General features: G+C 42.6%; 1 protein-coding gene across 1 annotated transcript in view; it reads right to left on the minus strand.

The window, feature by feature from the left end:
• Positions 1 to 13,896, minus strand: part of SORCS3 (sortilin-related VPS10 domain containing receptor 3) — an 839,716-nt gene that overhangs the window by 103,053 nt on the left and 722,767 nt on the right. Inside the window, exons 12-13 of the mRNA XM_006879952.1 lie at positions 9,868 to 9,944; positions 6,309 to 6,400 (exon numbers count right to left, since the gene is read on the minus strand). Of these exons, the coding sequence (XP_006880014.1) occupies positions 6,309 to 6,400; positions 9,868 to 9,944 (169 nt within the window). The remainder of the gene's footprint in view (positions 1 to 6,308; positions 6,401 to 9,867; positions 9,945 to 13,896) is intronic.

Below are 13,896 nucleotides of genomic sequence, written 5' to 3' on the forward strand. Positions count from 1 at the left end.
GCATAGATTGATGAGCACATCAAGGGCTGCACCTTTTATTTAAAACATGTCAACTGGTATCCCATCCATTTGTTGGGTCTTATTTTTTCGCTAGTGCCTTCAGTGCAGTTTGAACTTTTTCCTGAATTATCATTGGCTATTAATTATATGTACTCCTGAATGTTTTCAAGGTCAACCAATTGTTTTTGGTATAGTGATTCTTCCATCTTCTTTTGATGTTTCTTGGATTATTCATCATTTTGTCTATAGCATCTTTCAGTATTAAGAAAAATGTGGCCTAAGGATTGGAGGAAGACTCTTCAACAACCTGTGCTATGCAGATAAAACAACTTTGCTTCCTGTAAGTGAGGGAGACCTGAATAGCTTGCTATGGAAGATTAAATAAAGATTACAGTCTTAAATACGGATTACAACTCAAAATCAAGAAAGCAAAGATCCTTACCACTGGGCCAACAGGCAACATCATAATAGATGGATAAAGAATTCAAACTGTCAATTTTTCCATTTTACTTCGATCCACCATCAACATCCTTGGTACCAGCAGTCAAGCGATCAGAAGATGCACTGCTTTGAGCAAGCCCACTGCCAGGGACCTCTCCAAAATACTTAAGAGTAATAATATCAGTTTGAAGACTAAGGTGCGCTTGATTCAGGCTATGGTCTTCTCAACCACTTGTTATGCATCTGAGGGCTGAACAATGAATGATGACAGAAGAATTTATGTCTTTGAATAGTGGTGTTGGAGAGCCTTGAATGGGCCGCAAACAAACAAAAATCAAACACGCCCCCCCCCCAGTTATATTTTGGAAAAAGTGCAGCCAGAGTGTTCCTTAGAAGCAAGAATTGTGAGGCTTTAGTTCATATATTTTGGGCAAGTTTCTAGGAGAGGCTATTCCTTGGTAAGAGACAAGTTTGGAAAGGTGGTGGGTCCACGGGAGAGAGGAAGACCCCCAAAGATGGACTGTCACAGTGACTGCAGCAATGGGCTCAAGTGTATCAGAGATGATGAGGACGGCACGGACAGGATTCAGGTCGGTCAGAGCACCTAACAGCATTTCTCAGTACTGCAATTCGTGGCTTGAATTTGTTTTCAGTTCTCTCAACTTTAGAAATGCCGCGTGAGTCCTCCTTTTCCTATTCCCCAAATTTAGCGTTTTACATTTAACATATTCCATTTTTATACTTCGTTTTGTCTTCTAAAGCTGCCCTTCGAAATCCTCCGTTCAGCGCTTTTACTTCCGCATTGCCGCCCTTTGTTTTGCAATCTTATTTGCATATCCACAATGCATTGCACCGAGGACCAATTTCTTCTTTAAAATTCTTAGCCTTTTCTCTCGTATAATCTCCGAGTGAGTGTGTTCTCATAGAATTGTCTACAAACGCAGGCAGCAGTCGCTATTTTGTTCTAAATATAAGTCACCATTACTGTGTTAGGTGTAACCATTACTCGAGGAGTGAGGTCAGAAAGGCAGTAAGTACACTCAGGTTTCAGCCTGGAACTTATCCGTCTTTGGTCCTTTACCAAGGATTTTTCCAGTGCTGAAGCTTGACGGCACAAAAACAACAACAACTAATTTTTGGGAAGCCTTGCACTAGGCGAGGCTTATAATACTGTTTAAAAAATAGACCAACGTAATTAACTCTATTTTATCACCGTTTCGCCAGAAAAATGCGGTGAAGGAAGTCTTAGCAGGGACATTTTTTCTCAGACATGCTTGTAACTTTTTAAAGTCGGTCGTGTAATATATAACTAGGTAATTTTTAACCCTTGATTACTTAAATACTCAGCTTTTTTCGTATAAAGTTCTCTAGAGTGTTAACAACGTTTAGACTTCCATTTTCTTTTTCAGTCTGAGTTTAATTTTCTGTTATACTTTCTAGTATCACAACAGATGAAACTATCACCGTATAGTGTGTATTATGTATGTAGAGTACAAATGTGTTTATCTGTGATAGAAATAATGAAAGGCTAGTTTGGTCCCTAACCGAAAATAACTGAGTGTTTTATTTTTTCGTACACTTAAAAGAAAGTAAACCTTCACAGATGGTGACTTCAATTAGAAGCTGCTGGTGATGAGGAAGTAATGTTTGCATCTACAAGCTTGTATTTCATGATCAGGAAACAATAACCCAAAAGCAACATCTTTGCCTGGAAACATAAAAGAGGAAGACACAGGTCAAGTCCTGACTCACTTGCTCTTTTAGAAAGGAGCACAAAAACAAAACCCTTAATGAGTTCTTTTGTTTTCACTGTTGCTGTTTTGTCCCACATAACCCCACTTGCTGGAAATATTTCACACAATGGCATTCACAAGACAGTCCAAGAAGCCAGAAGCACGGTCAAGTTCAGGGAATCATGGGTAACATTATGACAAATGACTGTGTCAACATCCTTTAAATGGAGATAATGCCATCTCTCCACATCCTTTAAATGGAGATAATGCCATCTCTCAAACTCAGTTTGAAAAATCATCTTTAGTACTTTGTAAATTAGAGCAGGCAAACAGAGGGTGGTATTATCATTACTGTCATCATTATAACGAGAGATCCAATTGGAATAGAGTTATTTCTTCGGAATTACAGAAATAATATTTAACCAAAAGAAAAAGAGAGAGCTAATATATGCCAACAAAGAAAAACTTGGACTTTGTACTGCATCTCTGTGCAAGGCATCCCTTAAATTTTTCACTGAAATTTAAATAGGAAGGGGATCACTAGTGGCTCAGTGGCAAGAAGCTGTGCTGCAATACTGAAGGCACATGGTTTGAATCCACCAGCTGCTCTGCAGAAGGATGGGCAATCTCCTCTCATATGATTAGCTGCCACTGAAACCCCGCTGGAGAGTCAGCTATGGGTAAATTCTGAACTCAATGATTTACAACAACAGAACATAGAGCCCCGGTGGTTTACTGGGTAAGCACTGAGTTACTTCCTGGAAGGTCATCAGTTTGAACTACTCCATGGGAGAAAGACACGGCAGTCGGCTTCTGGAGTTCTCCAGCCTTGGAAAACCTGTAGGGGAGTTTTGCCCTGTCTTCAAGGGTTACTATGAGCCAAGCTTATTTTGACAGTAAGGGGGGGGTGGGTGTTAGAGCACAATGGTAAGTGCTAGAAAACTTTGCTTTGTTTTGTTGTTAAAACACAATTTTTTAGAAAAGGATCCAAAGTTTTCCATGAGCACAGATTCTCAAACACTTCGTTCTTCACAGAGAGGTGGTGTTGAGAGAAGACAGTACCTACAAATACAAACCAGATCCCTGGCACTGAAAGCATTCAGAGTTCCACTAATTTGTATTTATTTATATTCTTAGATTCAATAAAATATGTACTGGGTATATTAACATTTAAACATCACAGAGAAATTTCAAGAATGAAACTTGATAATTCATTTAATTGAAAACCTTGAGAACCATGGTGGGAATGTAATCTCAATAATAACTGGCTATTATTATTTTTAAAAAATATTCCCACCTTCTGATATTATCTACAAATCATATAACTAGTTGTTATGATGTGCTATCAACTTGGGAGAACAGAAGCTATAAATCATACAGGTAAAGAATGCCCACCTTTCTCCCATGGAACAGCTGGTGGATTTGAACCACATGCCTTTGAACTGGCAGCACAGTTCCTTACCCCTTGGCCAGCAAAGTTCCCCTATAGAACCTGTTGTTCTTAGGTACCTTCAAGTCAAGTACAACTCATAGTGACCCTATGAACAACAGATCTGAATCCTGTCCCACCCTGTGCCGTCCTCATTATCTCTGATACACTTGAGCCCACTGCTGCAGTCGCCATGCCAATCCATCTTATTCAACGTCTTCTCCCCTTTCGCCAACCGTCTACCTTTCCAAGCCATATAATTGTGGTAGTAAATGTTAATTTTTTTAATTACAAATACATTGGGGGATTCTGAAAGCTCATCTTTGAATTGGCACAGCATTTTTTCAAATGACTTCATTTAAAAAGTTTAAATGAAGTTGGCACCTTTAAAAATTCTTTTCATCATCTCTATGCAATATAATAACGAGTATGTAGAGCCATTCAATTTTACGTGATGCTGAGAGATAAGAGACTGACAGTGCTGGACCATGGTGACCTAAAAAACCGGCAATTTAATATAGCTCAACCTTATAGATGGCCTCATAAACTGAACCACGCTTTCTTAAATGCTGGCCAAGCCAGATGAAGCCTGAGTTTGGTGTCTTTTTCAAGTTGCAATCTGACGCTTTTTAGCACAAATCTTGCTCTAGGAAGCTAGGTGCCCTAAAGCCAAGATGAGCCGGAATCCAGCTTCCTGACAAGAGCTAATCCCAACAACTATCCTCTGGATCGCATGCACTCTACCTTCAAATATACACTCTGAAGAAAGGATAAACCAAAAGTATTCCCCATACGCTGCCAAAAACATAACAACACCATCAGTGTTATGACCAAGTAATATTTTCTTACCTGTTTTCAATCTATATCTCACATATACTCTCAACTTCTTTAATATATGCTTTAGAAGAAGAATTGATTTTTTTGGCTTGGCTCTACAGTCAGCACTCTTGGTACCAGCAGCCAGGAAATGTAAAAGACGAATTGCATTGGAGAAGTCTGCTGTCAAAGACCTCTCCAAAGTACTGAAGAGCAACGATGTCAGTCTGGAGACTAAGGTGCGTCTGATACAGGCCATGGTTTTTGCTATCACTTGTTATGCATCAGAGAGCTGGACAATGACTAGGGATGACAGAAGGAGACATGATGCCTTTGAGCTTTGGTGCTGGAGAAGAGTACTGAATATACCATGGACTGCTAGGAGAACAGATTCATCCTGAAGAGGGTGAAGCCAGGCTGCTCCTTGGAGGCAAGGATTCTGAAGCTCCATCTGACATACTTTTGACATGTTGTAAGGCGTGACGTCATGAGTAGGAGGACAGAGGGACAGCACAGGATAGAAGACCCTTGATGAGATGGATTGATTCAGTGACTGGGGTAATGGGGGTGGGTGTATCAGAGACAATAAGATTGGCACAGGACAGAGCAGGGTTTAGGGTTGTTGTACAGGGGGTTGCTATGAGTTGCAGGCAACTCGATGGCACATAACAACAACAACAACAACAACAACAACTCTTTACTTCATTGCTCCTCTCTCATTAATTATTTCACTTCCAAGTCTACTGCAGGCTAACGTTCAATCGTATTCCCCTTTGCATTTACTCAGGTCATGTTATCCTTACATCCCAAACCACATAATCCTCACTTTTTGTTTGTTCCATAACTGCTTTGATCTATTAAATTTGATGGTGTTTTTCACCCTTTCCTTCAGCATCCCTGGTGATTAACACCAACATCCTCTGTTCTTGGCCATGTCTCCTTAATCTGCTCCATTTCTTCGGCTGCTGGTCTGCAGACTGGTGTGAGCCAATGTTCCATAGTAGCCCCGGTCTCTCCTTTTGGTACTCACACTCCTAAGGCCTGGAGCCCACTGCCATGGCTTTAATTATCACCTAGTGACTAATAATGTCCAGAGACAGACCGTCTGCTCAGCTATCTCTTCTGATCTTCAGATCAATAGCTGGCTAGTGGTCATCTCTGCTTGAATGGTTTTAACATCTCAGAAATTCGGCTTATCTAGAACTCAACTCAGTATTCACCGCAGGCACCGAAACCCCTCCCCGATTCCACAATGTCCAGCTTCTAGATGTTGTAGTCCTCAACTTGACGGTTTGAATTTACAGCCCCTCCTGCCATTTTTCTGCCATTCCCAGTACTCACCACATTCATTGTACTTCCCTGTCTAAGTTATCTGTCTCAATAATGAAATGATGTGGTAGGTTATAAAATGGATGGATGGATGGATGGATGGACGGACAGATGATGGATGGGTGGATGGATGATGGATGGATGGATGGATGAATGGGTGGATGGATGGATGGATAGATGGATAGATGGATGGATGGATGGATGAACAAATGGACAGGTGGGTGGATGGCCGGGTGGATGGATGATAGATGGATGGATGGATGGATGATGGCCGGGTGGATGGATGATGGATGGGTGGGTGGATGGATGACAGATGGATGGATGGATGGATGGATGGATGGATGAACAAATGGACAGGTGGGTGGATGGCCGGGTGGATGGATGATGGATGGGTGGGTGGATGGATGGATGGATGGATGGATGGATGGATGAATGGATGGATAGATGGGTGAATAAGTGAGTAATTAGATGAGTAAATGCATCTAAAACCATGCAGAGTGATTTATCCCAACTCCCTTCACTACAAAGCTGGACATTAACAGGGTGGGGACTGTCCTTACCACAAATGCCTGACTGGCAGAGGTGTGTGTTTCAGGGCCACAAGGGCGCCACCCCAGTCGAGGAACCAGACATTGTACTCTTCGTCAAAGATCTGGAACAACAACAACAATAACCATCATAGCAACACCTTCCATTTCCATAGTGCTCAACAGTATAAATAAGTCTTTCACACACATTATTTCAACTCAATTCAGAGCTTATCACAACCTTCATGGGAGTCTGTAAGCATCATTATCCCTGTTTGATAAATGAGGGGGATGAATTTGCAGAGAATTAATAACCTTCCTGGGCCCTTACATTTTCTTTCCAGGATTTAATCTCCCAGCAGTGTCAGTCAGTGTACCAGGGAAGGTGCCTGGGTCAGCCCGATGACCCACGAGGAACTGTAATTGGTTCAAAAACGTCCCTGTCCTTCTATTAAGTTACTACTTAGCCCTCTCTTCCTTATGATCCAGGTATTTCTTAAATTATAAATATTATGGAGCCAATGACTTCAGTTCTTCGACCACCACGTCTGTTGCTGGATAAAGACCTAAATATGATTCCTGAGAATCTTTTCTTTAATTGCCCACTGGAGCATGAGCCTTCCAGAAGCACCAGGTAAATTATTTGATTCTTCCATCTGTCAATTACCTGACTATCTATCACTTAATTGGTCATCTACATACCCAAGGGAATTTTCCAAGCACCTGCTGTAATGTAATGTTCTGAGCTAAAAACCCCAAAACTTAATTTCATATATATCAATAATTCAGTTGGATATAATGTTCATATTTCCAACCTAAATCAGAAAAAAAATTCTCCTTCAGAAAATAACCAACTCTAAATTTTTAGATCTTCTGGAGGAAACTGGGTTTGGAACATTCATCTAATTTTAACCACTAATGATGCCTACTGAGACCTGGAAGGAGAGGGAGAGTTGGACGATGGATTCAATAATAAAGGCTAAAAGGGATAAGAAGGTGTGGCCAGACTTGAAGCAGGGGTGGGGAGAAGAGCGGGCTCTCTTGTTCGTATTCCTCAGGAAACACAGTAGAGCTTTCGAAAGAGTTTTTTAACCCTAACTCAATGGGTTTTCTTTTTCACTGTCATTTTTTAAGTAAAGAAAAATGTCCATACAAATGTTCTTCCAAAAAAGATCCAGAGGTAACTCATTTCTACTTCAGATAAAAACACAGAATCTGAGTCTGCAGTTCTAATTCCGCACCCCTCCCCATCCCCCAGAGACCAAGAATGGAGCTCTGGTGTCTTAGTGACAAGAAGCTATGCTGCAATCCCGAAGGCACAGAGTTCGAGGCCGCCAGCTGCTCTGTGGGAGCAGGACGGGCAATCTCTGTGCAATTAACTGCCTCTGAAAACCCACTGGAGAGTCAGCTGTGGGTCGGTTCCGACTCAATGGTTCTCAGTAACAAGAGAACAAGACAAGCCTCTGGGATAAGCTGCTGGGCTGAAGCCTGATGAGGACCACAGGGAACCCCTTGGTACTTGGGAAGAGAGGGGCATTTTTATCCTCCCTTTTTCCCTCTGGAGGCTACTCTTCTGCCCACTCTGCTAAGTCATGCCCAGTCCAATGTTGGAGTGAAAAAGAGAACATTTAGCTGTTTGGGGAAAGGAGAAAGCAACTGTGACCCAAAGCACCACAAAGAAAGGGACATTGTAGCAGCCGCTGGATTGGAATTAGTTTCTTATTTGGTAGAATGACTATTTGTCCATTGGGAACTTGCATTTCTTAGACTTGATGGATCAGAAGAGTTTACATTCTAATATCTTATCCTTATCTGGCACCTGTAATAAGATATGTTTCAAACAAGTTCTGAATCATGGCTCTGTTCTCCACTCCCCTGATTAGGGCCCTCTTTGGTCTGCCCTGTAATACTTGTGGTAAGTGTATCTGGAGGGTAGTCCTGTTAGACTTTGCACAGTGGTAGTGGTGAGAGTTGTGGGGATGGTGGTGACGATGTCAGTTATGGTGATGTGGGTTGTGTTTTTTTTTTTGTTTTTTGTTTTTTGTTTTATTTTAGTATTTGTGTGTACCATCAAATCAGATCTGACTGGTACAGGAGGAGATTGTCCCTCCTTCCCTGGCAGAGCATCTGGTGGATTTCAACCGTGCGCCTCTGGGATTGTAGTGCAGCTTCTTGCCACTAAGCCACCAGAGCTCCCTGGTTATGGTGATGTTAATCTTCACTGAGGGATCCAAAGAGTGATTTGTCTAATTAGATCTCAGATGGTGACTTCACCTTCATTACGAAGAGAGTCTGTGGTCTTCTTTCACTTCCCCTGGAAACTTTCTCACCACTCACACCTAGTAAAATGTTACCCCCTCTTGTGACGTCGTTCCCAGTTTTCCTGTAGGATCACTGATTTCTTTTTCTGGGCATTCTGACAGCGCTAAAGTGATACAGACCCAGGGCTGGCCTGTCAAGACCAGCATGACAACCCTCAGATTCCAAGGCCGTCAATCTCAATGGGGGCGACGACTGTCTTTTTCCCTCACAAACCATCTAGATTCAAACTGCCAACGTGTTGATCAGTAGTTGGATACACTATGCACTATTCCATAAAGGCTCCTTAAAAAAAATGAATCATTTTCTTTTTCTTTTCAAGGAGAAGAGTGAATTGGGGGGGAGGAAGGGAAAAAATTGTAACAATGAATGGCTGGAAACCCTAAGTCTCTGTAAACTTTTATTAAAAAAAAATTAAAAATTACTACTTTCATCTCGAAATATAGACGGTTTTTTATGAACCTGTTTCCTTTACTTAACCTTTGAGTTTCAAGAGGTTATAAACTCTAAAGTGATCACCTGCCTTCCACATCGATGCCCGATGCCTGGCCGACTGCCATTCCAGAGTTCTGTGCTGTCGAATAGAATGGACACATGACTATGTGCATCTAAAATAATTTAAAGGAAGAAAGTGACCCATTCTATTTCTTAAGTTATATTAGCCACATTTCAAGTTCCAAACAGTTACGTGGCACAGTGCAGACAGTGAATGATTTCCTATTACGGCAGGTTCTACTGGACAGCATTATTAGAGATGTTTATAAAGTGGAATTAATTCTTCAGGTAGCCTCATATGTATTAAGATCTTTCCTACTCAATTAAGGCGAGGCCTATACAATTCTTAAACAACCACAAACTTCCATCGCTCTGTCAGTTTTAATATTCTAACTCCTTCATCTTAAGGATAAAGAATGAAAGCCGGAGAGGTCAAGAGAGTTGCTTGCCAATATTTTATGGAACATTAATAACAGAAACAGTTGCACTGACTGTGTCCTGAGTAACCTGGATAGTACTGAGCCCATGGTGACTGTTCTATACGTATAGTTGAATGAAGTAATGCACACATTAAGGACAATCTCTAGCCTCCAATTTTCCACCCAGTGTTCCTCCCATCTTACCCTGTGGTCTCTATAATCGTCCAGCTGAGTGGACTCAACTAAGCAATTCTTTTCTTTCCATTTTCTGCACAGTGTGTTTGAAAATCCCCCAAAAGGTGATGTTGGTAGAAGCTGCCCGAAATGCCCATTCCCCAGCCCTAAGGCATCCCAGTTACCTGTCTCCACGTGTTTCCCCCGTCAGAGGAGATGAACACACCAATATCAGTGTATGAGAGTTCCGAGCCAATGTTGCCTGAAATACAAGCAGATCATTGCAAAGTGTCAGGAAGCATACAGATTCGATGCCTGCAGCTGGGGGTGGGTGGGCCGCAGAGAGCAAAGGTTTGACAACTGGTGTTTACAGTTGATACGTGCAGCCTCTGCCTTGGAATCATATCAAAAACCCAGCAGGAAGAAAAGCCTAACACTGTAAAAGAAAAAAGTAAATAGTATGACAGGAATATGCTGTGGCTCTAAATGACAGGACTAAAAAGGGGGGAACCCCTACATACGGATTGGCTTGTATCTCCTGAGCTGCTCATTCTGCATCAATAATTTCTACAGTTGTTTATGACAGATACAGCCCCAACGATGTAAGGCTAGACATAAGAACATGGAAAAGAGAGATGTGGGCTCAGGGAAATCATCTCCCTAATGTAGAATTTATTCTAAGATAAATGATGCGCGTGTGTGTGTCCGTCCCACCTAAAGGTGAGAGCTCAGAGGTGGTTATTATGGACTAAATGGCTTACCCGCAAAAGATAAGTGGGGGGAAAAATTTAAAAAAAAAAAAAGATAAGTGGAAGTCCTCATCCCCACTACTTGCTAGTATGCCCTTACCTGGAAATGGGAGTATTTGCAGATGCAATGAACGACATTACCATGAGGTTCTGTCAGAGGAGGGTGGGTAGGTGCTCTAACACGAGGAGACAAAGAAACACAGACAGAAGCAGAGGGAAGACAGCCAAGCAAAGGAGGAGTTAGAGACTGACATCCAGCTGCCAAGCCCGAGTGCTAAGGCTGTGAGAAAGGACAAGGGACGAGGGAGGGTCCTCTTCTAGAGCCTTCAGAGAAACAGAGTCCCTGTTAATATGCTAAGGTAACTCTGGTGGCCTTGTGGGGAAAGAGCTGTGCTGCAAAGCAAAGGGCAAGTGGTTCGAATCCCTAAACCAGCCCATCCTCAGGAGAAAGATGGGTAGTCTTGTCTTGGGAAATTTACAGCCTCTGAAAACCTGCTGAAGGGTCGGCCCTGTTCTGACCCAATAGCAATGGAGAGAGGAAGTCAGCACTTGAAATTCAGACTTCACATCTCCAAAAATCTGAGAAAATTTACTTGTGTGGTTTGAGTCACCTGGTTTGTAGCATTTTTCTATGGAATCCCTAGAACAAGAACACAGTGACGGGAGGGTACAGACTGGGTAACTTAAATTACAGAGAGAGCCAAGATGAAGCTAATCACATCAAGGATGTCATGGCCAAGGTCATGAAGCATGGAAGAAGTAGTCACATTAGCCATACTTAGAGTGACCACATGTATCAGCTGCAGCATCCTGTTCATGCCCTAATACCCTTTTCTTTCTCTCTCCTTAAATTTCATCAAGTTAATGGAGGGAGGGGAGAAATATTTTTCAGTCCATGACTGTTTCTCTAGCTCAATAGACATGGCACGTCCCACAACCTAAACCAACACCGAGTAGTTTCTCAATGAGTAATTATGAAATGAATAAATGAATAAGCAAATGACGAGTCATGCCCCTGGCAGATGTGTGCTTGGGGAGGTTCTGAGAACCAGGGAGGTAGCCTACAGGTGTACAAGTTTATCCTGTTGGCTGATAGTTTTTCTTTAAAAAATAGCAGGAAGGGAATGTTATCTCCCACACATCTGAAGCCCAAATAAAAGCACAATAAAAATGCAATAATGAAAATGTTAATTGAGCTTCTGACATTTAATGCTTCAACATGAGAAATTAAATCCAGGCTACAGCTTGTCAAGATCCTGTCAGCATCAGGGAGCACACTGCTAGCCAACTTGTTTTGACACTTGGGTTTCCAAAAATAACCCCGGGGCTCGGGACTCAGGCAATGGGTGCGACCGGAGTAGAGCGAAGCGGGGTGAGCAACTCGGCAGAGGGCTGCCTGGAATGCAGAATTCAACCCTCCAGGGACGAGGTTTGGAGGACAGGAATGAAGGATGCAAAGGGGGATGGGGCAGAGGAGGCCAGGTCTAGTCATTTGGTGGCTGCTCCCTGGCGTTGGGCTAAGGAGTGTTCAGAGGCCATACTTGTATTCACTAGACAAGTGCAGTGATAGATTAGCAATGTCTGTCAAGGATGGTGGAGAAAGGGAAGGTGGAAGCACTGCCCTCAGAACTCTGATTGTGCCATCTCCAGCACAGTTTCTTAAGACCCCTGTCATCACTTCTTACCTTCTTCAGGAGCTTTCTATACCAACATCCTAACCCTCTTATTCCACGTTCAACTGGAGAGACAGTGGAGGCTCCATTATAATAATCCAACGGGCATGATGAAGTCTGTACTTCTTTTTTTTTAATACTAGTTTACTTGTTGTTATGTGTTGTCATGTTGCTTGAGACTCATAATGACCCTATGTACAAGAGCCCTAAACCCTGCTCTGTCCTGTGCCAACCTCACCATCTCAAACACACTCACTCCCACCACCCCCAATCACAGGACTGATCCATCTCATCGAAGGTTTTCCTCTCCTGCACTGTCCCTCCACTCTCCCAAACATGACGTCCCTCTCCAAGGACCAGTCCCTCTTTGCAACATGCCCAAAGTATGTCAGTCGAAGCTTCAGAATCCTTGACTCCAAGGAGCAATCCAGCTTCACCCTTCTCCAGGAAAAACCTGTTTGTTCTCCTAGCAGTCCATGGTATATTCAATACTCTTCTCCAGCACCACAGCTCAAAGGTATCCATTCTCTTTCTATCATGCCTAGTCACTGTCCAACTCTCCGATGCATAGCACGTAACTGTGAAGACTATAGCCTGGATCAGGTGCACCTTAGTCTCCAGCCTGATGTTGTTGCTCTTCAATATCCTGGAGAGGTCCCTGACAGCTGAAATTCCCAATGAAATTTGTCTCTTGATTTCCTGGCTGCTGGTACCAAGAGTGTTGACTGTGGAGCCAAGTAAACTAAAACCATTAACTATCTCAATCTCTTCACCATCCATACTGATGTTGCCAATTGGCCCAGTGGTGAGAATCTTTGTTTTCTTGATGTTGTGCTTCAATGCATATTGAAGGCTGCAGTCCTTGACCTTCTGCAACAAGTGCTTCAGGACCTCCTGTTTCAGCAGAAAATTCCAATATATTATTTTTCACACCAGATTCTTCCCATTTTCCTCATTCCCACTCCATCAAACTGTATGACCCCATGAAATTTTAAGTCTCTGATGGCCTTATAGCCCATCTCTGGTAGGAAGGGCTTGGTGAAGATGTCTGCCTGTTGGTTAACTTACAAAGACTAGTTACTTACTTTCCAGCCAGAAGCAACTCATAGTTGACTCTTCAATGGGTTTTTAGAGCAGTAAATCACTTGGGAGAAGACTTCCCATCTTTCTCCTGCAGAGCAGCTGGTGGATTTCAACCACAAACCTTTGGGTTGGCAGCACGACTCCCTAGCACCAAGCCACCACGGTGCCCTTGCAAAGCTTTGTTGTTGTGTGCTATCTAGTTGCTAATGACCCAGAGCTGACTCTCCAGCTGGCTTCGAGGGGCAGTAAATCACATGGAAGGAGAGGGCCCATCCGTGTTCCATGGAGCAGCTGGTGGATTTGAAACTCGTGCCTTTGGGATTGCATCGCAGGCTTTGAGGCTGTTAGGAATGACAGATGCCACAAATGCTCTTAGCATCTGATCTCGATTTCTGAATTTTACAATTATCTCCACAGAGTATAAAACAATCTTGTTTTACAGATGAGAAAGGTTAAACTGAGAAGTTAAAAAGGCTGGATTCGCAAGAGTCAGAGCTCAGACTTGATGGCAGTGTTCTTGGGTTTCTCTCGGGGAGTATGTAGTAAAACACAGTTCATGAATTCCAATGAGAAAGAGGGTTTATGAGTTCCTTTGAAAAAGTTGGTTTTGTTGCTAGAAGCTGGGAAGTCAAGTATGACTCAAAGTGACCCTTCGAACAACAGGTCTCCACGTCATCTAACCTGTGCCATGCACATCATTTCTGCCACA

Source organism: Elephantulus edwardii, unplaced genomic scaffold (assembly GCF_000299155.1).
Source record: "Elephantulus edwardii isolate Elephantulus edwardi_28Jun2011 unplaced genomic scaffold, EleEdw1.0 scaffold00006, whole genome shotgun sequence".
Lineage (NCBI taxonomy): Eukaryota > Metazoa > Chordata > Mammalia > Macroscelidea > Macroscelididae > Elephantulus > Elephantulus edwardii.